Below are 23,693 nucleotides of genomic sequence, written 5' to 3'. Positions count from 1 at the left end.
ATTATAAATCAGGCTTAACTGCTGGGGACACCAGATTCACTGAAAAGTTGGCCGTTCTTCCCTGATGCATATATCATCATCAGACAAATACTGATAGGTTCCAGGGTTTGAGCTAGAGGAGATTTGAATAAGTTTCCTGCGGGAATTGTTGAGATTTTCTGTTATAGAACGGGAGATGAGAGGTCACAATGACCCCTGACCTTTTCAGATTCAGAGGATTTTTTGTCATTTTCCAGCATGTTCTCTCCTGAATATTTGTTTAATTACTTGTCCAATCAAGCCCCCCTGTATAGTATGAGACTTTTTTTGCCTGTAAGTTTTCATTAGACTCCATCCTGTCGTTTGGGTTTCCTAAACAGGTCCACGTATAAGGGGGAAAAAAAACGCAGACCCATGAAGAGCACCGCACCGGGGGACCTGAATTCAGGGCCGGATAAAGAGCTAAAAAAAGGCCTGCTGGGAACGCCTGGAGAGAGGATGAAGATAGACGTGTGCAGATTCAATCTTTGTTTGCCACTCTGGCTCCCAGCAGGGTGTTAAAATAGTCTGAATTCAAAGGGGAATCCTTCTTTTCTTTGTTAAAACTCTTGAATGTGAGCAGCTCCGAACACACTCAGACACATTTACAAAAGAAAAACTGCATTCCTCGAGATCTGAAAAGCAGAAGATTGACAGCTGTAGAGGGATTAATAATTTAGAGCTCACGCTGGGTTTTTTTTCTCAGTTTAGACAAAAGAACCTCGCAACAGAAAAGCTAAATCTACAGTCCAAGACAAACATTTGTTTTTTATTCAATTAAATGTTATTTTTAGGAAGAACTGAATAGTTATTTATTACATTGAATTTGATTTTACTGGACTGTCCAACATGGACATATGTTCAGAACCTGACAGAGAAGGAGTCCTTGTTGGTTCTTTAATGAAGATGTCATTAAGGAGAGACATTCAATATAAACTGGAAGTGTTTCCCTTCATGCAAAACAACTTAATGTAGTGGCAGGAAGTGGTATCTAATCTGTGTTCACGAGGGATCTTTGCAACAGGAAGCAGATTGTTATCAGAATCAGAATCAGCTTTATTGGCCAGGTATGCTTTCACACACACAAGAAATTTTACTTCGTTGAACTGTGCTCTCTATTTACAAAGGTATAACAAAACGCAACAACAGATTATTAGGCTACAAGAGTAAACCAAAAATGTCACGCGCTTTCTTTTCCATGCTTTGCATAAAGAAACTTTTCAGTTCACAGCTAAAGGAGTTTTCTCTCTACCAAATATAATATTCCCTGCAGGCCTTAGAGGGATACATTCATATTTATTCTTATGCTCTAAGGATTAACAATATATAAAATTAATTTTAAAAGAACCCCATTCACAACACATACGGTAGGATCCTGCAGTTTTTACCTGGACTCTTCATCCTCTTTCTTTAAGAACAGTTTTTGTCTTTATTCTGGACAAAACAGTGGACATTGGATGAAGCAGGAAATCAGGGAGAGAGAGTTGGGAATGTTATGTGGCAGCCACAGGCCGGACTTGGAGGACTCTAGCCATCTGCACCTCCTCTCCATCCTTTTTATACATGAACAACATCAATACTCGAGTTTCATCCTTCAAAGTAAGTCTTAATCATACGTAACTTCCTTATTAAAGCGGTAGAAATTGTGTCTGTGCTTTGATGTAATCTGAATGTCTGTGACCCTGGAGAGACCGGGGTAAAGACAACGCTGTGAGTCGTTTGGACCTCGACTAACTTTAAACAACGAAACTGTGCTGTGAGAAATGATTGGAGAACAATTTTAAATAGAGATGAGATGAAAGACATATATGTGAAAAGTGGGGGGGAAAAATCTATGTATCCTTCATATTTTGCAACTGCATTTAAATACTTATCAGTTAGTCTCAACAGCTTGTCAGATTGTGTGCAGCCAGTCGGTACTTCCACTTAAAATAGTTTCTCAATCACTGGTGGTAAAAAAACAGTAAATGCAGATATTACCCTGGGTCTGGATTCTATGAAGAGGATTTTATCAGGATTATTTTTTTCATGAGAAAACAGAAATTGAATATTTCTTCACAGACTCTCTTGATGACTCGTGCAGCACACACATGTCTCCGGGTCAGGTCGCTCGGTTCATGGCTGAGGTCATCTCAGTCACAGAAAGGTTTTCTGAGCAACACGAGACGATTGAGGCCTGGAGGACGTTTCCCTGCACAGCTGATGTAAACGACACTAAATGTTTCTTTTTTTTTAATCCCATTGATTTATATGCGTCTGGCGTCCGTACAGAAAATTAAATGTTGTGATGGTTTCGCTTTGTTTATGGAATGATGTAGATGATGAAGTTATGCTGCTGCCTCTGAATACAGAATCTTTATTTAAAGAAACATTTAGAAGACTTGATCTCTCCTGATGGCTGTCATAAATGTACTCTCAGATAAAAAAAAAGACAGGAGTGGATGTCTTACATTTTCATCTCAGTACGCCTGATCACTGCAGGTTGCTGGTTTTTAAGTAACTGGTATTTAGAATTCAACCACAGAAGAATATGATGTAGACTTTGGCTCTATCTGAAAAGCTACAGTTCAGTATGGAGTGCAGACTTTTCAGTAGACTGAGCCCACGTGGTCATTCAGTCGGCATTTTTTGGGTCCACCTCAGTAGAATGAACATTTCAGCATGGATAGTAATTTCCGGGTTTTTTTTGCAGAATGGTTTGGATGCATCCTCTCAGGAAATGAACTGTATTTTAACACCCACAACGCTGTGCAAAATTAAATGTAAAACGTCACTTCACATGCGCCTCCAAATCAAAACAAACGAGCATAGGGAAAATTTAAAAAAACAAGGATGGATGCGGCCGGTTCGGGTAACACGCCTTTCAAATATTAAAATGTTCAGTTGTTAAATTGTTTACATGCAAAGTGAAGTTTCTTATTATTTTCTGAGTCATCGTGCAGATCACATCTGAGCTGGAGTGTCGATAACATGAGGCGGGCTGATGACGCAACTTCCACACTGAATGAATCAGGTGAAGTAGGAACAGATATCGGCCAACTGAACAGTAGATACTAACAGGACACATCACAAATTCTACTGTCAGATTGTGAAGGCACTTTGCAATTTGGAAGCACCCGATAGGTTTAAAAAAAGACACCATTCTCCCTGCAAGTTATTGAACTATTACATTGACCTTTGAAACTACTATTCTACAGAGGAAGAGTTACAAATTGTTGTTTTAAGGGTCAGTAGGAAAGTTGAGGTTTAATGGTCAGAAAATGCCAGGCAGGTAAGCTTTGCTATGTTTAATGTCAGTTTCACTTACATAAACACACACACACACACACACACACACACACAGTTGGGTAAGGTGTCCTCGGGCTAAAAAGCATCTTTGCTCTGCTCAAACTGAGATGAATGTAGACCTGTCTTTCAAATTCATTAGATCTCACTTTATACTTTCATCATAAATCTTTAAGACTGGATGTAATCCAGACAACATGATGCTCTGCTAGTCCATCTGCCAACAACACACTCTCAGGACCTGAAGAAGATTTTCTATTTTGAGGGTCTCCCAAGGAAGTCCTGAGAAGTGAGTGAGAATTGATGTAGGCTCAGGAGCGATTTTTAGAGTCTGTTGGGGCCCTAGGCGAAAAATTCATTGGGGGCCCCTCAAACCAGCATTCATCACCATTAGTCTGCCAGTGTCCCAACGCCTACTCCTCCTCCTCTCTTTCTTTTTTTCACTCCCAGAGGGAGTGCTGTCAGATGGGCCCCTGCTTAGGAAGGTATCCTACCGTCATTGCTAAATTTGAGCCACTGCTGTGGTTTAAAGTTTGTCAGCTCTGTGGGGCCCCCTACTGGCCTGGGGCCCCAAAGCAGTTGCCTGCCTTGTCTATCAACAAACAGCGCCTCTGTCCATACTGACGAGCTCAAGGACTTTGAGGTGAGTTCCTGTTAAGTGTGTGTGTGAGAGCTCAGATGCCAAATTCTCAACGGCAAATTACACACAATCTGTAAGTCCACATGTGCAGACTTTCCTTTGGGACTTACCCAAAGCTTATTGTAAACTTGGTGACATGTAGAGGAAGTGATCATCCAGCCCCCCTTTAAATACTGTAAATACACATGGACGGAGTCTCAGCGACATCACCCATTGGTCACTGAAGGCGACCTTTGAAGCCCGTTAATGGCGGTCGCCATGCTGGAAATGTTGTCTCAATACTAAAAACTGTTGTTCTACTTATCGACAGACAAAGAGCCTGAACAGAGACAGGTAGAAGGGCTTCCTGGTAATTTTGGCATAAATCACACCAAGTGGTACCTTAAATAGAGGTCACCAGATGAACTTTAGCACTTCATACTTTATGTACAGATAGCATGACATCTTTTTTTTTTCTGTCTACCCACGTATTCAGAAAACAAATTAGAAACAGAAAAGTTAAAACATTAAAATAAACATCAATACATCGGTTGACTTATTCTCTACAAAAAAAATGTTTACACCGTCATTAAGTTTTAAATAAATAACAAAAACAATACGGTCTATGCCGTCTTCAAAAATATGGGTAGCGTGTAGATGCTCTGATGTCACGATGCGTCGCCACTAATGTACACACGACTTGAAATGATGCTCATCAATGGTGGAGAAGACGTGACCTTCATTGATCAAAAATGTCAACGAAGTCCTGTACAAGAAGAAGAGAGAAATGAAAGGAAAGATCAGACTTCTTTGGATAAAGCTACATGTGTACGGACTGAGGCTTTCGTAATTTATTCAATGCATGCATAGACACACAAAACACATGAGGTATGTTGAAGTTAAGAGGTACCTGATGTCCCACACACTCAGGTGTTCCAGCTGTCTCTCCAGGTCATTGAAACTGATGCCTTCAAGTTGGACAGAGAAACTCCTGATGACATGCAGCACCTAACCGAGCAATCAGGAGAAGACTTTATTACTAAGTGATGTCTCCTCACTTCTCAGTCGTTCCTGACCTGCCATCTTCAGGATCGTGCCAAAGCCCCTAAAGCTGCTCTGAGGGGAAGAGGTGATTGAGGAGAGAGGAGGGAGATCTGAGGCGTGATGAGTGAGGAAACATGAGAGCAGCCTTAAAGATGGGCACGCCCCCCATATAGGATATCAGGCCCTGATTGGATGCTGCAGCAAATCAGGTTAATATGAAACTCTACAGCATCAGCGGAGTTTACTAACACAGAATCTAAACACACACTTAAAACTAAACAGGCATCAGTTTCTTGAAGCAGAATGTGATGAGCTAGGATGTTTTTGTCAGACACGCACACGGTTGTGTTGGGGATTTTGACTGTTTTGAAGAATACAGTTATGTGGTAGTGTCTTGTCATGTTGCTGTATTAGGTCGTGTTGGAAATCTTAGTAGCAGTATCTAGTAGTGCTAATGCATTTTTTGGGGTTGTCTGTATTTGCAGCGCTCTCTTTTTTTTCTTTAATGCTTGGCATGTGTTGTCAAGTTTTCTATTTTGGTCGTCAAGCTGTGGGTCGTTTTTTTTTTTAAGTCGTTGATACTGTAGCAATAAAAGCTGTTCAGAGATGGATATTTAAAGTTTTGTGTTTGAGTCTGACTCAAAGACAACTACTACTACTTTTAACATTTTTATTTGAACTTTGATTGTTTTAGCCTTTGTGTCCCCAAACATCAGCACAGGTTGCAGAGAGCAGACATCAGAAAGACTCACAATGAACACACTTATGGGAAATCAGTTTTCTAGAAATAAATATCTAAATGCAGGTTTTTTTTGTATTGGTAGTGTAGGGATACCGTGTCCGTTATTTGGTTGAACTGAACCTTTAAACCCTATAACTAACCTGAGACTGGATGGTGGAGAGATCGTTTGGCAAGACGTCTTCAGGGTGTCCATCATCACCTCCGTAATCAAAGACTCTTCCAGATCGCGGTGCAGCAGTGATATTCATATTCACATCAAATCCCTGAAGAAACAATAAAAACATAAAGTAAGGGTTTGCACTATTTGAATGCAACATTTTAACTCTGAAGGATGAAACACGCTCGCCTTGTTCTAAACATTTTTTAAAAAGGTCACATATTGTACTTCTTTCAACAAGTTTCATTAGGTCTTAGAGGTCCATATTAGTGTTGTGGACACATATAGTGTTAGAAAAACATGGTCATGTTTATTTTGCATACAATGTGACCTTTAAAATTTGTTAAAAAGAGTTCTGCTCAAAAAGTTAATCTGCCGTCTAAATTGAATAATTAAAGATTTCAGGGTAATAAAATAGCAAAACACAATTTTTACTTTAGTTTCTGCTTATTATACAATAAATCCTTTGACACACACACACATTGTTTTACCTTTCCAAAAAGCTGCATATGAGCTTGTACCACTTCCAGCATGTGTGACGTGATTTCATTCAGGTCTTTGATACAGCGCACATCCATCGCCAACAATGTTCTCTTTCTCTAAGGCAACAATAAAAAAAAGGGGGGGGGGGGGGGGGGGGTCAAAACGTTGCTTTATCTGGCAGACATTCGGGCTGTGGAGAGTTTTCAGAAGTCTGCGGGGGCTAACCCTAACCCTAACCCAGAGGACAATCAGAACCCAGCATTCACCGGGTCCACAAGGGGCCAAAAGAAGACTCTGAAGACTACCAGAGAGGCCACTTGGGAAGCACACTTCACTGATTTACCCATAGTTCATTGCAATATTGACATGGTGTTTTTGTTTTTAAAAATGCAGGTGAAAAAATCTTTAAAAAAAAAAAAACCTTTTACAAATTAATCTTATAGTAATGGTGTTTAAAAGGCCATGGGACCTGTTGGGCTCAGTTAGCCACTTCAGAAATTGGACATTTGGTTTCAGGCCAAGTCAAGCTGATCATTTCTGAAACCCTTTGTCTGTAATCACTTACTCTGAAGTTGCGCAGACTTCCAATAACCTTCACGTATGTTCCAGGAGGAACAAAAGTCATCGTAGCGCCATCCTGTGAGAAACAGAATCTTAAAAACTATAATTTACTCCGACATTTAGTTTTTTAAAAAGCCTGCGGATTGTACTTACCTCTGAGTTGACCCACTGCTTCACACTCAAAGGTGGACCGGTCATGTCGTCCAATGAATACTGGACGTTGGTCACAAAGGGAACATATCCTCTGATGATGCCCACGACAGACAGCTGCAGCAAGAAGATGCACAATGAAATTATGATGGGACAAAAACTCAGGCTTTGGCCTTTATATGTGTACTTTCCTTCACAGCCCCTAAGGTTGTGGAAAGTAAAAATCATCATGTTGGGCGCACAAGCTGTCATTTAACTTGTGACCACAACATAATTATTTGGTGTGCACAAGAATGAAAAGTGAGCTTTTTGAGACCTCAGGGGCTCCATACTCTGCAGTAAGCTAGTGCCAGTTTTTCAGACATTTAAAGTATTTACAATTCTGAATTTTCAGAACTTTCTGTTCAAAAATGTCAACAATGATCACACATTAAAAAATGGACGTACTCCAGCCTCTCACATTTAAAGACATTTCAGTCACACACCGATAGATTTAGCAAAAACTGCTTATCTTGCAGGGTCCCTATTTACAAGACTGAACCTAGATTCCTTGGTAACATTAATTCCCATCATGCTCCTGGTAATATTTTACAAGGAAGAAAAATTATGGAGATTATTTGGCCACATGTGCCCTTGTGTGCAGCGGTTTGCATGATCTGGGTAGTCCGCTACCTTGACTGCTAGGCCAGGCATTTACTTCCTCCATATATCCTTTAACTTCACTGGAGCTAACTGCTTCAGTGCTAACAACATGTCTTGCACCAAGTGATCTACTGTAAGTGCATCCAACTTTGGTGTCACATTCACTTGGGACAGCAGCCCTCCCCGGAGTCCTCTCTATGTTTGAGATTTACCCAACCTGATTCCTGTTGCTGCTGGACAGGTGGAGGCTCTGTCTTTTTGTCATGTCTTTATTCCCCAGATGCGTGACTCAAAATCAGGTGGTGGGACTAAACTCCATAACCAGACTCAGTGCAGAACTCATTTCCAGTCATGTCGACTTACATCCTCTTTAAATTGTACAAAATAAGTGTTGTAACGCATACCTGGTTAAGTTCCAAGTCGCATATTGCGAAAGAGTCACTGCTGACTTCTGAAGCAGACAGCAGCTGAGACACTGTGCACGGTAAAATCTGAAGAAATGCCGTCTGTGGAGAGATGGAAGTGAAGGAATCTGTTACAGTCTATAAGAACACATTTTCTCCAGATGATTACAGAATGTGTTTCAGTTATCGACAGGAAGTAGACACACCTTTGATATCACTGCTTTGTGGCTGCATGTCCCAGCAGGGGACTGACTGCAGGCTGTGAAAGAAAGAGACCCAAGCCTCATAAAGACAGCAGAGGTATTGTTTAAAGCTCTTTTTGTTGGACTGATTTGAGAAATGTGCACACTTACCTCGGTTCCACATGACAATATGTATTCAAATCTAACCATCTCAGATTTAGTCAAAAAGCAGAATATTAGGACGATGAGAAGCAAGATGATAAACAGTGAAGCTGGAAGCTGCAGGAGGGAGAAGTTGTCAGGTGTCAGCCTGCAGGTGTATTGAATTACAGCAATCACCTGTGCAGCAGTGCAGGTCCACAGAGGAGGAAAAAGACATGAGTAGTGGCGGCCTCCATGCTTCATTTCATTAAAGATCCGATAATATCCTCATTTTCACCTTTCATGTTGTCATTCTGTGAAACCTATAGAGCAGCTTTGCATGATTTGCAGCTCAACAAACTCCTTATTTATCGGATACTCGCCTGCGTCAGTAAAAAAAAAAAAATGTATTTCAGCTCTACCTGAAACTGTTTGTTTCAGCTGCTGTCCCTTTAAGACCCCCCTCCCCATGGGCCCATTTTCTTCTGATTGGCCAACTCTCTGGGAACCTTTCCAGGTGGCAGAATGCTGCAGGGCTGCCAGGGGGGGGGGCTGCTCTGCAGTGCTGGAAGAAGAGAGCCTATGTAAGAGTTTTCAACGGCTTACATAGAGGCATTTAGCCATCTCGTGAAATTCTTGGTTTCATATCGGCGAAACTTTGTGGGATTTTCAGAACAAGCCGTTTAGCGCCCTCTGCGGACTCACACTGGGATTACTCCAAGAAACATTTACCTCTTGATCTGAAACTTTGCCTACAATTAGTTTGGGCATTCTGCATTCTAACACTATATGTGAGTTTTAAAATGGTGATGAGCATGATAGGTCAACTTGAAATGCAATTCAACTTTTTCTTTCAATCCATTTTATTTAAAAATTCATCAGTTCAACAGTGATTGACAGGTGTTCACACCAATTCTGATAAACTTCATTTAATCTCTTCAAAATACTTTACATCGACAAGGGAAAAAATTGTTCATACAAAAGAGTGAGAGCAGAAGATCTGTGAGTTTGGATCTCGTCTGACACGAGTCAGTGTTCTTCATCCGACACAGGACAGGTTTTATGTGAAGTGCAGCCCTCATCCAGGACCAGGTTTTCATGCATCAGGTCTTCATTGGCATTTATTTGCCACCAGTGACATTTTTGTCTTCAAATGTGAACCTGAATGACATAGTGGCTCATCTATGAGGTCTATAACATCTGTTGGAATTAGCATATTTTCCAATGTGCATCAACAGAACTTTGTGTACTTAAAATAAAGCTGGGGGGGCTTAAAATGGAGTCAATACTTATTTCATCAAGAACAGAAATGCTACATGAGAGTCAGAACAATGAGGGATTTTTAGACTGATATCAATGCCAATTTAAGAGGGGACATTTAACAAATTACCAATATCATACCTATAATGTTGGGATCGTGGACTGATATAACTAAGTGAAGACCCTCAGAAAGCTGTTAGTAGAATGCAACTTCCTGTTTAACGATTTTATATATTGAACCACCTCTAGTAATAATCAATATCTGCAAGGCTCTCGATGCTCTTTTGCATGTTCTGCAGAGGTTCAGTACTGTATCACAATATAAAAAAAAGGGATTTATTGTTATTCCGACTCAGTGAAATAAGGTTCAGTATACTTTATTTATTTCTACCTGTAGGTAGATTTGTTTCGAAATCGAATTAGGTCTAACTTGTTGAAGGCGGAAAAGAACACTTCGATAATCCGGTTGGAGGTTGAGTTACTCTTACATGTATACAACTCAGTCCTAGGCCTTCTGCACATCCTCCACAGTTCCCGTATGTGCCAGGCTTGGACTAGGAAGTTGAACAGCCTGAATGTGTATAAGAAATCCATAAAAAAAAAAAAAAAAGACAAAGGAACCAAAATGGCGAGTGCTAGAGCAAGAAACACAAATTTCTAGACAAACAAGGATACAAAATGAACATAGCTGTAAAGTTTTCCATGTTTTCATGGTTCGACAGACAATTTGGTGAGTTTTTGGTTTGTGATGTAATAGGTCGTTCAGAAGAAGGTCCAATAATTGCTGAAAGGGGTTGTATCTCTAAGTACCATAGCGACCGCAACGTCAGACATACCTCTGTCGGTAAATCCATTCCCCCCCCCCTAGTACTGGGACAAGGACAGTAGTCCAGGTAAATGTCCCAATCGACTTAAGTGTGCATGTAAACGTGCTGAATGTTGGGAGGAGTGCCAACTGCAGTCTCAAAGCATGCTCTTAAAAGTTTTCATTCTCACTCTTATTAAAAATTGTGCCATCCAATAGCGGACTATCGACTATAGGCCCATGTCAGGTCGGCTCTAAGTTATTTGTCCTGGAAGCAGCTTTCTGAGTGCATTTTGACAATCCTTTCAGAGCATCATAGATAAGCAGTCCACATGGAAAGGGTGTCTTTTTATTAAAGTTCAAAATTCACTTTATAGACCACCATTACCAGTGATCTGAGTAACCAGAGTTATAATCTTTATTGGCCTCAGAAATCTCACATTGTTCCACTTTCTGGCTAAACTGAGTTCCTGGAGATAGCAGTATTGGTGGACATTGCATGGCGGTCCTGGATCAGGGCTACTGAAGTGCTGAGGTTTTTTTTTTTTTTTTTTAAATCGATGACAGAGAGTTTCAAAGACTTTTACCATTTCCAAAACTACCCCAGAACCAGACAGAAAAGGACCGTTGGAGTTGACCCACATGGTCTACCAGCTTTGCTTTACACAAAATCACCAACAACAGGCCGATGAAAACATACAATTATCACTATCACACCAACAGTATTGACCTGTAAATATACCACATCTTTTCCATAACCAAAGTAAACTGAAGCTCAATCAGAAGAAGAAAACAAAGAAAGAATCCATCACAGCAATTTACATGTCAATCAAGTCAGGCTCCTAAAAACAGAGCACACCCAGTCAAAATGTACATCAACCTTGTTCGTCATGTTGATCCTGTACAGTATTTACACATGTGCAAAGGAATAATACAACAAATCAAAGGGTGAAATCTCTCTCAAACCCCACACCTAGTATTTGTTTGGCAAATGTTTCACACCTCACAAGAGCCGTTTGTCTTTCATCCCTATACCCTCTCTTTTCTTGGGGGTTGAGGGAAGAAATCTGGCTAGAAATGACTCTACCCATCATCCTCTGCTCTGATTCGAGCTCTCAGGATATGGGTGACCTACTTTGAGACCAAACTTTATGCTCGATTGTGAACCACAAATACCACATTCTTGAAGCGATCAACATTGTCCAAAAGCAGCATTGACTTCCTGCGGCACAGATTTGAAAACTGATCTATGGTATTAATATTCACACCAAGGAGAGGGTTAAATGTGATGCATCTCAAGCACAACTTGGTGGCCAATTGTGTGTTTGGGTGCGACATCACGGACGCCACTCTAGTGTCTAAAAGGAAGCAGGGACTTTGAGAGATAAGGCAGATATCAATCTCATCAGAACAGGAAATAAAACAAGTAAGCCGTGAGAATTAAAGGCCATCGAGCAGATTCATATTGGCATTGGCAACAAGTCAAACAGAAGTGTCATTTTCTGCCACAGTTTGAAGGCAATGGAATAGCCAGGGTTGTTTGGTTTGTATAGGTGCATGTTAAACTGCACAACTTAATGTGTGTACGACCTGAAAGGCAAAAAGGGGTCCTGCACACATGATCCTCCGCCAAGCTCTGCAACAACTTAATAGGCTTAGAATTAGCCTGTCGGAAGCATGAAGAAAGGGATTACTGTAAGATCCAGAGCCAAAGGAAACGAGCAGCAGTGACACAGTGAGAGGAGATCAAGTTAAACACAACAGTATTATGTTTCAGAAAAAAAAAAAAAAAAAAAGAAAGCAGAGATCCTCTGGCTCACGGAGGATTGTGTGTCGAGTGCGCTGGTGCCATCTCTCACTTCCTCCCTGAAGGTGAGAGGCACTGCATGCATAAGTAGACTGTTGGCTGACATTGTGTTCGCCTGGTAAACAAATGCAGACGCAGTTATCGCACTGAATCCAGCCTCGCAGAGCGGCTCGATACGACGCAGCAGGTAGTTATCAGGAATAAATAAAAAACAAGGAAATCAAAGTGCTTTCAGGGAGTTTCAGTGTTCCTCTTGTTCAAATGGACTCGGAGGTGAATACTCATGTCACAGCTAACCCTCCAGGTAATTAAATCTAGGTTTAGGCAAAACGGGGGATTTAGGCTAAGCAGTAGTTTTGTTTTATCGTGTGTTTGGAGAAGTCACTTCAACAAGTCGTCTAAATATGGGCAGAACTGCTTTATGGCAGCGTCTTTTGTGTTTTGGATTTCCTAATTCGAGGATAATTCTGGTTTGTTTCCAGCTGTCTGTAAAAACCATGCAAGTGAATTTCAGATATAGCATCATCAGAGATCTGCTTTGTCCCAATTCAGGGCTAGCATCCTTCGAATGACCCAGCAGAAAAAAAACAACCCGGCCTTCGTAGACCGCTCAAGCGGAACTGAAATGTTAAATACATTTTGTGATCACAAGTTACTGACTGAATAACAGCCAAACAAAAGAAACCATCCAGTGCCGTAAACCAGAATGATCCTGTGGACTTTTTAATCAACTGTTTGAAGTGAATTAAAAATCTAGTGTTTGGTCTTTAAGGCTTTATAAATGAAGGTGACCCGTCTTGGTCGCTTTACATTCTTGTACCCTGGTTATTGGTGTGTCTGAGACCGATCGTCTTATCTGTAAGTCTGAGATGAGCAGACAAGAGAGAAACACCAACCAAGCACCTGCTGGGAGGACACTTACTGATAAAACATCCCCCACCCAAAACTACCAACGAAGCAGCTTTAAGAAATACACACAATGTTATCTTCAAGCACCAAAGGTTGGAGATGTTCCCCCTTTCTCTAACTGAAGAACTGACCTTGACTGTATGGAGTTTGTCTACAAATACCCGTCATATTGTGTGATTTAACTACCTGAGTGTGCTGGGCATGTCAGCATTTGATGCTTAAACAGAATCAAATCTTGATGTCAGTGCTGGTGGTCCGGTACCAGAGTAAAGTTTGGAAGTCAGCTTTTCTGTTAAAGCCACGGAAAACTTCAAAACATTCAACACTTAGGAGGTGATTGTGTTCTAATATGGGCCCTTTGGATATATATAAGCTGTAATGATCACAGGATTATGTCTCATATTGCATTTAGAATAGTTAGAATAATTAGCACCAAGTCCACAGTGGTATTTGTAGACAAACTGTTTGACTTTCACTTTTAATTGAATCCAGGACTTTTGGGGGTCATTTTGCTCATTCCATCACGCTCGAGTGCTTCTGTAAGGAGGAAGTGGAAGCTGTGATGTGATTAGCCTGAGACTAAGCTGCACTTTGGAGCCGCAGCAGCAGTGAGTTTCACACCTCTCCCCTTCAATATAAAGACACAGCTTGTAGAGGACTGGATGTGCTTGAACAGTGGGTGCAGTTTAAAGGGGAATTCTGGTATTCTTACACCTGGGCCAAATGTTTCTAAATACTTCAGGGTCTGAATGAGGATGGGTACAAAACATTTTGGAATTGCTCCAGTAATTGCTTCAATCAAAGGGAGATATCACAAAACTCTGAGTATCTATGAGTCCTTTATAGTGTTTTCACACGTGCACTAAACTCCTGATAATCTGGGTGAACCGCACGTGTGAACGCAGTGGAATTCTTTACGACTATTTCCACATTGCGTAAGGGTGAGCCTAATTGCAAATGCAGCAAAAACCACGAGCGTGCAGCTGGGTGATGACGTCTGCATCATTCACGGTGCCTTCTAGCGTGCATGATCTTCATGCATGTCATGAAGCTGCTTCACACTCTTCACTGCTCGCCAGTATATTCTTTTCCACTCGGCCGTTTATACTGTGAACACATCAAATTAGACGTAGAATTGGTATAAAGGCGAAAAACTGCCATTATAGTGTCCGACGCTGTTGCTTTATCTGTCATCTTAAGACTTCCACAGCGTCTTTTTTTACGTCTTGAGACCCTCATCCCTTCCTGAAACTTTATACTACAAAGTATGTGTGCATTAGCAACTCAGGGAGATTTCAGTGGCAGAATATTTTCTGGAGTGCATGTGTAAAAACTGTTTTAGACCCCAAAATAATCAAATATCAGGCAACAGTTGAAAAACAGAATTCCCCTTTAAGAAAAGACAAACAACTACTATTCTAATTATTGTTCCCTAGTAAAATAAAAAAACAATATTCCCAAAATGTGATCTTCTAGATTAACATTAACCGATGAGATGTGTACATGTGCTTGATCAGCTCAGTCTGTGGGGCCGTTTGCTGGTCCATCACGTGTCCCAGTCCAGCTCTCTGCAGGCGATACGGACCAGTCTGAGCTCCAGTTCGAAGGCGTCGGGCCGTTCCTGAGGGTTGGCCGACAGCATCTCCCTGATCAGCTGCTTCATGTGGCTGTTCATGCTCTTTTTCCTAGCGGGGATCAGCAGCTCCATCTTTGGGTTCTCTAGCAGGGCCTCCCCAAGAGGAACAATCTCTGAACCCTGCTGCACGTAGCTCCCCAGCAGCTCCTTCTGAGTCTCCACGTCCACAAAGGTGATGCGCTCCACCATGGCCCAGATGATCACTCCCAGAGCAAAGATATCTGCCTTGGCGGTGTAGTGTCCCTCCCAGACCTCCGGGGCCATGTAGAAGTCTGTTCCGCAGGCCGTGGACAGGAAGCACTTGTTGACACTTGCCGGCTCCTCTGGGTTGAGCCCGGAGGTGGAGCACACCTTACTCAGGCCAAAGTCGGCCACTTTGAGGGTGGGCTCGCAGGAGCCGGCCGGCGAGCAGGCCTGGGAGATGAGGATGTTGTCCGGTTTGAGGTCGCGGTGTATGATCTGGTTGCGGTGCAGGAAGGCCAGGGCGCTGCCCAGCTGCAGCATGAAGCTGGTGTTGATCTTGCGGCTGGGTTTGCGGGACAGCAGGTAGGCGTTCATGTCGCCTCCGTCACAGAAATCGGTGACGAACCACAGGTAGTAGGCACAGCAGGGGTCGAATGTGATCTCTCCCTTCAGAGACGTCTCGACCAGCTGCAGTAGAAACACAGAAGAAGAAAAGCTAAGTCAAAACGATACTAGTGATGCTCAAAATCAGTTGCCAAATAGCTACACGCTACAAGATACCAATCCGTCCACTGTGCTGGTTTACATCCAGGTAGTAGAGCAGTATGGCAGTACAGTCACCAGAGCTACAACCACGGCTACTGGCGTGCAGCTGCATTACAGCTTACAAACAATATTTGACTGGAATTGTGGGACTGAATCAATTATAAAATAAATAATTTAGCCAACTTCTTTACAGCCGTCACAGTGTTTAACAGAAAATACTGTCCACAGCTAAAAGGAGGCCACTGAACAAACTGATGAACATCTGTATAAACAGGGGGGGAAAGCTAATGTAATAACTCTACAGATTAAGTATTATATCTCTTATGTCTGGTCTAGTTTTTATCATTACTGACACAATGGGAAACAGCTCTGCATTGTAGGGAGAAGAAAATGTCACTCAGAACCTAACGAGCCCGGTTGCTCTGGCTTTGTATTCATCACGTCGTCAGCTATCTTTCTTTGAGGCCATTTAAAAAAAAAATCAGAGCCAAGTGAGAGGCCTCTCATCTTTAATGTCTGCTGCAGGTAGTCGGTTCATTTCATCTCTTTTTGACAGCAGACCACAAACCTGCAAGCGTCATCCTTCTCGTGTTAAATTGAAATTCATTTGGGATGTATCCCCGGAGTTTGATAGATGATGTTTTACATGTAATATAGAAAAGCAACAGGTTACAGGTTAATAAGGAATAATGTCGAAGAGAAGTCACTTCAGAGTAATTTCATTTTTCTTGCAGCCTAAAAATTTTAAAAATGAAACAGCTAAAATATTAAAAGATTTGCAGTTAAAATAAATTCAACGTAAATAAAATAATAAATAAAAATAAAAGTTAAAAGCTGGGGGGGGTGAAAGTACTTTAAGTATGTCTTCCCACGTGGCATCAAGAAAGTAATTAAGTATTGACATTTCTGAACTCTAGTCTGAACACACCTAAAGAGATCTATTAAGTCTTACGATAAGAGATGAAGGGAATTGAAAACAGGTGATGTATAATCACTAAAAGTAGAAAAATATTAGTGGAAATTAACGAGCTGAAGGCATCCTCCTTAAAGTCAACCTGGAAGAGCCAAAAAATGCAGTTCCTCAGGTGTCCAATTGAGGCTAAATGCAAACACCAAGCAATTTCCATCAAGTCTCATGTTTAAGTCCAATTTTTACATGTTAACAGTAGTTTTAAAAAAAAAAAACAGGTTTGGTATCAAAGGCTATTCCTATAGCTTCTTTTTTGTGCACAGGACATACATTTTTTTAAGGCTCACCATTTTTAGTTTTTATTGGACATAAGAGTGTTTGCATACATTTTGCATAATCAGGGGCGTGTCTGGTTTGGCTACCAGGCGGGGGCGTTTGCAGCTGTTTGCCAGGAGGCATAAGACCTGCCTTGGCTTTCACCTCTTTGTCTGTTATCAGACGATCAAAGGTAAGATAAAGATAACATCCAAAAGGGTGACTGCCATCGCTTCAAGAAGTCTCTTCAGCAACTAATGGGTGACTTCACTCGCCTTTTTCAGAGTGTGATTCAACAAAGAAGCTCTGCCACCATTATGTCTTTTGTACATTCTGATATAATTTCGCAACAGTGTAATATTGGTGACCCAGTCTGAATTCACATTGCATTATGGCTTTACGGAAGCAGGACATTTAGAGAAACAGCGGGAGATCCAAATACGCACACATGGCCATGCAGAGCCGGTCTCGCCCCTGCAACGCCTCTTTTACTATCTCTAACGGCGGCACAGAGCTGACATCACTTCGTCCCCCTTTACTCCTTGTGACATTCATAGTGAAGGTGAGACATCACAGGGGCGTACATATACTGCCTAAAACAGGCAGTGTGAATAAAGCTACAGAGACTACGTCCATCTTTTATACAGTCTATGGTCTGTTTAAAAAGCAAGAGCTGGAGGTAATTCAAAAAAAATGTCTGTAATCACTTACATAGCTGTATATACGTTAGTAAGTCTGTTATGAAGGCAGAGGAAAAGATTTTGATGTTACTAATGAGATCAGTCAGTCAGAGTAAGTCTGAGGGTTTGTATTGTCCATTTTAGTGAGAACCCTTCTATAAAAAAATGGCAAAAGCAGTTAAAATTATAAGTCAGAGAAATGCAAGATGAAAGTAATTTTGTCAGCAGATGAAACCCTGCATGAAAGCTAACAATGTAAACTGCTTCACAGACAACACATGTGCTCTGAATATGTTTTGTAGGCAAATCCTGGTGGAAGCCCCGCTGTAAACAAATGGCTGCAAATTGTTTGACAAGCCGGCAGCCAAAGAATCCACCGCCCAAAAAGAATGGATGCAAATTATCCCACAGTTGGTGCGGTCAGATAATTCTGCCCCATTATCATGTGTTCTTCTGAAGGCACGTACTGGAACATTACAGCGCAATAAAAAAAGAGCTGGAATAAAAAGGGATTCTGGGAAAGTATCCAATGCTAGCGCTGCAGAAAGCTGAATGAACGGTGTGACAATAGCCCAGCGTGCCGCTGAGAGACTATAATCAGGCACCGGCAGAGCGCCTGTGTCCCTGCCGTCAGACAGCGGGGAGGTACTGCGACATGACAGGCAGCAGACAGGTTGACTGGGGAGGGGAGGGGAGGCCCCCTACCTCAACCTGACAACACGTTCATGTGACTGTGGGGCCACAGAACCATCCAGAAACATCCAGCTCTTCTGCTAATTCACAAGAGCAGCTCACACAAAAGGAAGACAAACCAGGCTTTACCAACAACTTCATGATGATATTCTGCACCGCCAAAATGTCACTTTGACCACTTTAGAGCAGGGTTGTTACGACACCAGGATTTTAGACTTTGATATGTTATAAATCAACAACACCTGTTTCTATACCACTGCAACAAAATATAAAGTAATAGAAACCCGACATTGTATAATTCAAAAGGTAGAGGTGAAGCTTGTAAAAATTCTAACTTGGATACTTTTTGATGATCGTTTCAAAAATACAGAGGTCATCATTAATGATCATCCTATGCAGTCGTATACTTAGAAACAGAAATGTTTAGTACTCCATGCAGTGTCCCATTAAAGGAGCAATATGCAACTCTGACAGCTAGTGTTTAAAATTGGTTCGGTTGTACAAATTCAAGACATTGGACAGAGCCAAATCCAGATTACTGTTAAACTGTAGCAGACCTCCCCTGTCCCCACACCCCATTACACTGAACTCTGCATCCTCACCTCCAGGTAGAGCGGGGAGCTGGAGCCGTGGTTCATCCTCTGTGCTAGCTGGTCCCGCTGCAGGATACACTCCTCCAGGTGGATGACGTTTGGGTGCTGGCTTTGTATGCTGCTGAGGGCCCAGAACTCCCGCAGGGCCAGCTCCACATTCTCTGGAGAGTGGCAGCGGATCTTCTTCACCGCCACCCGGGCCCCTGTGCGCTTCACCACCGCCTCATACACCACGCCGTAACTGCCGCGGCCCACCTCCTGGATCAGCTCGTACTTCGGCTGGCTGCTTACCATCCTAGTCCTCACTGTGTACAGAGAGACAGTGGGTTATTTTTCTATTTATTTAAAATCTTAGTTACAACAAAAGTCAGGCAAACTCCTTCCCACTGTCTTATTAGCACGTTGGCAAACCTTCAGTAGAGAAGCTATGCTAATTAGTTGTGCAGTTTAGACATGCAGTGCTCTCTCTCTCTCTTTTTCGCTTGCAGAAGCTTTTGGTTAAAGTAAAGATCTGCATCATTACCGTCATTTAAACATCAGAGGGTTTTTCGTCCTCAAACATGTGGAATCGAAAAGTGTCAAAGTATAGAATCATTTTGGGGCGCCGGTGGTCTGGTGGTTGGTGGGTGTGCCCCATGTGCGGGGGCTTTGGCCCAAGTTCAGGTCCAACCTGTTGCTCCCTTCCCGCATGTCATTCCCCCCCTCTCTCTCTCTCTGTCCTTTATTTCCGACACTATCCACTGTCCTATCAGAAGACATCGCCCAAAAGTAAATCTAAAAAAAAGTATTGCACATTTTCGACAACATAATAACAAATGTGGTTTGAAATTTGCTGCTTTTCTTTGGCCTGGTAATCTTCTTGCCAGGCTTCAAACTTAGAGACACTGGTGCTACCAACCTTCTCAGTGAGTTGCACTAGCTTATGATTTGTTCACTTTTTTCCTAGATAAGCATGTATTTATTTTTTGATTGATTGATTAAATAAGCATGGTTTTAATCAGTGACCTTCGATGATAATCAACAGTTGTCTTGTTTTCAATGCAGAGGAAAGCGTCGACAGACTCATCTCCACTTGATATCAAACTTGTAAACTAAAGGTGCGGCAGGAGGCAGCTATAAACTGGCCACATTCGACCTTTGCTACTTCATTGTTTGGGATTTAAATTTTGTGAATGGGCATTCCTCCTCCGCTACGTTGTAAGGATAATTGAACTTGACGACCGTTTCATTCTCCCCCTTTGAGCGATATTTTGGTGCCCCAGTGCATCAGGGCCTGAAATTCATTTTTTTCGTAATGGGGAGGAATTCCCCCCAAATGCTTCACACAGGAGGGAGTCAGGGGGGTTGGTACTTGAAAGCTAATTTATTAGCTTTTCCTTGTCCATTTTTTTTCCTTCAGGTCCAAATGAGCATAAAAACTTCCCTAAATTATAACCTCCCTAATGAAACAGTGTCATTTCTGATCCTGACCTTAGTAGAGTTACTAATGTCTGGTTTTATTATTCACAATACTATAATGACCATTTCTCGGAATTAGTAGTCTCAAACAGCATTAGACAAATTAAGCAAGGATGGGAACCCAACAGTGTGTTTAATGATAACAAAGGCAGTGATGTCACTCAGACGGCTCACATAAAGTGTGTAGATGTTTACCAATCAAAAGACAGTATCAGGCTAACACTCAAAAATGGTGCCGTAACAATTCTACATTAATGTTTGGATAACCTAGGGGTGCCGGTAGCCTAGCGGGTATGTTGCGCGCCCCCTGTACAGAGGCTATTGTCACAGCCACCCTGTGTTTGAAAACGCGTAAAACTGCGAGGAAAACAAACTCCTCCAAACTGTTAAAAATCCCTTCTATGCAAAGAAGAATTTTTGGCAAAGCTAATTTCAGCCTCTATAATCTCTCATCTTGTTAAAATAAGATGTTAGACAGCTTCATTTTTAAAACTAGGTTAGATTGTTGACAGATTAGCTAATCTCACAAAAATGCCACCACACAAAAGTTTTGTTTTGCAGACTCTCAAAGAATGTTTCCCATTTGTTCCCAATCTGCGGCCCTGATTGGAGATCCCCCTAGAAAGCCCACTTTAGTCACCATTTACTGCCACATTTCCCAACCACGACATCATTTACACATTCTGTCTGAGAAACACATGTTTCCGTAAAATTCCCCTGGCCGGTTATCAAACTCCCAAACAAACCCTGGATAATCTCCATGATACATTTTGTCATGGGTGTAACTGAAACAAACAGATTAGGCTGCTCACAAACACTGTCCTCTTGACTGAAAAGCAGAAACCAAAGGTTATATAATCTTGTATTTCTGTTAAATTTACATGTGTTATTGTTGTTTTATGCAAACATATTTTTTTTCGATATAGACACAACAGCATCTCTTCTTGTTCCCCTTACTATTTATTATACGGCATGAGACGAGAGGTCGCCAGGCTGCAGCTATACCCGACTCCTCTGCCCCCCCCCCTTTGGACAGCTGTTCTTCTGAAGAAGTGTAGAGCGCTTCAGTGAACTCGCACACATCGTTATTTACATGTTCAATAACTAAAACGACACATAACGCATCACAGTAACGAGAGTTACCACCATGTTAATGTGACACCTAGTTTCATGGGAAAGTATGTAAGAGGCAAGACTTCACCAGAAGGCACCAAATGAAATGTCTCTCATATCCTTTTTATGGTGTTACATAAACCTGATATACCTGCAAGACCAGAAAACAGGACCAGCACCACAACAACTGGGTGTTTTCATTTAAAGGGTTTCATAACGGAGCTAATGGTGTTCAAACAAATTGGATAATTAAATTTAAACATGCAAGAAAAACAAAGAAATAATATCTGAGCATCACTTCATCAGACTGATATTTATTGATTATTTGCATAGAAAATCTGTTGAGTTTAGACAAAAAATTGCCATCATGCAGTAATTGATTAATTAAGTGACTTACTGGTCCAAAATTCAAATGCAGTTATTGAGTTTTTGATGGTAAACCATGGATAATAGTAGCAAGAAAATCCCATATTTAGCAGATAGGAACAAATACTTGTGAGATATATTCTTGACAATAAACTTGTCAACAAATCATTTTCTGTTAAATAACTTGTTTTTAGCCTATAACGAACTCTTATATCCAGATGCTGACGTTGCAATCTTCGGCTGCTCACAGTTAACTGAAAGTCTTCCCTCACGCCTGCAATGCTCCCTAGCACTGGGGACGATTATCGCTAAGAGACTCATTCTGACAGACTGGAAGTCGTCTTCCATACGAATGGAAAACTCAGGTTCCTGAGGACAAGTTCGATAAAGACATTCTTGGCAATCTGGGACCCATTTGGACAAAGCTGATGTGGGTTGAAAACTCACCTTGTTACTACTACGGACCTCTTCTTAAGAGACTCGATACACCGCCTATTTGAGTTTACTGAGTGACTGGCAGCTATGCAAGAAATTTCTGTTTACTTTTCACTTGTTTTTTTTAATCACCAAATTGTCTGAGCCGGGTTTGTTTGTTTGAGTTCCTGTATGTCCTTGTATTATTTGTATTATGCACAAAAGATAAAAACTACAAATAAAATATTGAAGAAAAAAAAAAGAAATAACTTGTTTTTACTGTTCCAGCTTCACTTCCAATGACAATTATTAGTTTTAACATCAGGCAAACAAAGTGTTAGGAGTTAATTATGTTTCTATTTAACATTCAATTGAGCTTAACGTCAACAAAAACATAGATAATGACCAATTAAATAATACATTTATAATATGATATATAAAAAACGTGTAAAGTCCCATTATTTCAACAAGAAAATTATTACCTTTAAACAAAACATATTATTTTATCAAGTGTAAACCAACAATAAACATTGTTGTTATTATTGACAGGTGTCAAAACTCACACTGTCACCTGTGTGTGTAAACAACCTTTACATAGACAGATTATAAAACTTAAAATAAATGTGAAGGAGGCAGAAGGTCAGATAGAAGGCAGAGGAGATGATAAATAATGCATCTCCACAAAGTCGGAAGGGGGACAAGCTGACAAGAGATGCAGAATTATGTATCCGGCGGTCTGATTGGCTAACAGGCTAACAGCTATGTGGCCTGGACAGCGCCAGCTAACGTGAGCTAATCACGTTAACACCAGCTAACAAAGAGTGCAGCTCCTCACAGCGCAAACCGCATGCACGTCTCCGTCTCCAGCTTTTTATAAATCAATCATAAACCCAAACAAGTCCACTGAAACTGTCCCATCGCCGCGGGGAGGGAGGGGGGGCAAAGAGGAGGCGTGCATGTTAAGCACAGGGTATTGACAGCTTATTGTCCCGTGTGTGTGTGTGTGTGTGTGTGTGTGTGTGTAAATGTGTGTGGCATCCGAATAGCCTGATTCCCCACACTCACACACACACACCTGCGAGACAAGTAGATAAGTAGCCTCAGCAGGCAGACAATAGTCTACATGTAGAAAAGGCTTGCTCTGAGCTGAGCTGTAAGTTGTCATGGTGTCAGTCTCACCTTCGGGGTCGTCTCTCTGGGGTCTCATTTGTTGTCTTCTTCCTCACTCTCCCTGGCAGCCATTACCGCCGCGCGCGTTCTCCTCCTCTCGCGCAAGTCAGAACAGAACGAGGAGGGTTTTTTTTTTTTGTTTTTTTTGTCAAACACTGTGCCGTAGAGTGAGCGCGTGCAGCTGCTGGTGCTGGTGCTGTGCTGTGCGGTGCGGTGCGGCGCAGAGGTGGCCACCACCACGACGAGACGACTTCCGGCTTGTGCGTTTTCAAAGTAAAACTCTTCGTTTCATAAGAGTCACTGTCATCGAGATTGTTGGAAACAGTAAAACTTAATTGACCGTGGGGAAAGGTTAAAACTTGCTCCACTTCTACAAAAAGAAGAAGTGGAGCAATAGATAGATTACC

General features: G+C 41.6%; 2 protein-coding genes across 2 annotated transcripts; both read right to left on the bottom strand.

Moving 5' to 3' along the window:
- Positions 1 to 4,349: 4,349 nt before the first annotated feature.
- On the bottom strand, positions 4,350 to 8,810 carry LOC132990999 (replication protein A 32 kDa subunit-like). Its single transcript, XM_061059549.1, has 9 exons — positions 8,459 to 8,810; positions 8,312 to 8,364; positions 8,106 to 8,207; positions 7,063 to 7,176; positions 6,914 to 6,985; positions 6,357 to 6,464; positions 5,849 to 5,971; positions 4,833 to 4,930; positions 4,350 to 4,688 (listed from the first exon to the last, which is right to left on the bottom strand). Exons 1-9 carry the CDS (start codon positions 8,469 to 8,471, stop codon positions 4,607 to 4,609), a joined length of 765 nt encoding a protein of 254 aa, XP_060915532.1. The 5' UTR covers positions 8,472 to 8,810; the 3' UTR covers positions 4,350 to 4,606.
- Positions 8,811 to 9,267: 457 nt separating this feature from the next.
- Positions 9,268 to 23,382, bottom strand: pdik1l (PDLIM1 interacting kinase 1 like). Its single transcript, XM_061059082.1, has 3 exons — positions 23,290 to 23,382; positions 18,775 to 19,063; positions 9,268 to 15,496 (listed from the first exon to the last, which is right to left on the bottom strand). Exons 2-3 carry the CDS (start codon positions 19,057 to 19,059, stop codon positions 14,756 to 14,758), a joined length of 1,026 nt encoding a protein of 341 aa, XP_060915065.1. The 5' UTR covers positions 19,060 to 19,063; positions 23,290 to 23,382; the 3' UTR covers positions 9,268 to 14,755.
- Between the last annotated feature and the right edge of the window lie 311 nt (positions 23,383 to 23,693).

This window comes from Labrus mixtus, chromosome 16, assembly GCF_963584025.1.
Source record: "Labrus mixtus chromosome 16, fLabMix1.1, whole genome shotgun sequence".
Taxonomy (NCBI): Eukaryota; Metazoa; Chordata; class Actinopteri; order Labriformes; family Labridae; genus Labrus; species Labrus mixtus.
The sequence above is the reverse complement of the archived record's forward strand: the minus strand, read 5'-3'. Positions and strand labels throughout refer to the sequence as shown.

Excerpts from the sequence above, each read along its gene's own strand:
- pdik1l (XM_061059082.1), bottom strand. The coding sequence starts at position 19,059 with ATGGTAAGCAGCCAGCCGAAGTACGAGCTGATCCAGGAGGTGGGCCGC. Across the intron at positions 15,497-18,774 it reads GCTCCCCGCTCTACCTGGAG|CTGGTCGAGACGTCTCTGAA; the intron begins GTGAGGATGCAG and ends TTTCTACTGCAG.
- LOC132990999 (XM_061059549.1), bottom strand. Across the intron at positions 8,208-8,311 it reads ACAAAGCAGTGATATCAAAG|ACGGCATTTCTTCAGATTTT; the intron begins GTGTGTCTACTT and ends ATCTCTCCACAG. Across the intron at positions 4,931-5,848 it reads TCTCCACCATCCAGTCTCAG|GTGCTGCATGTCATCAGGAG; the intron begins GTTAGTTATAGG and ends TTGCTCGGTTAG.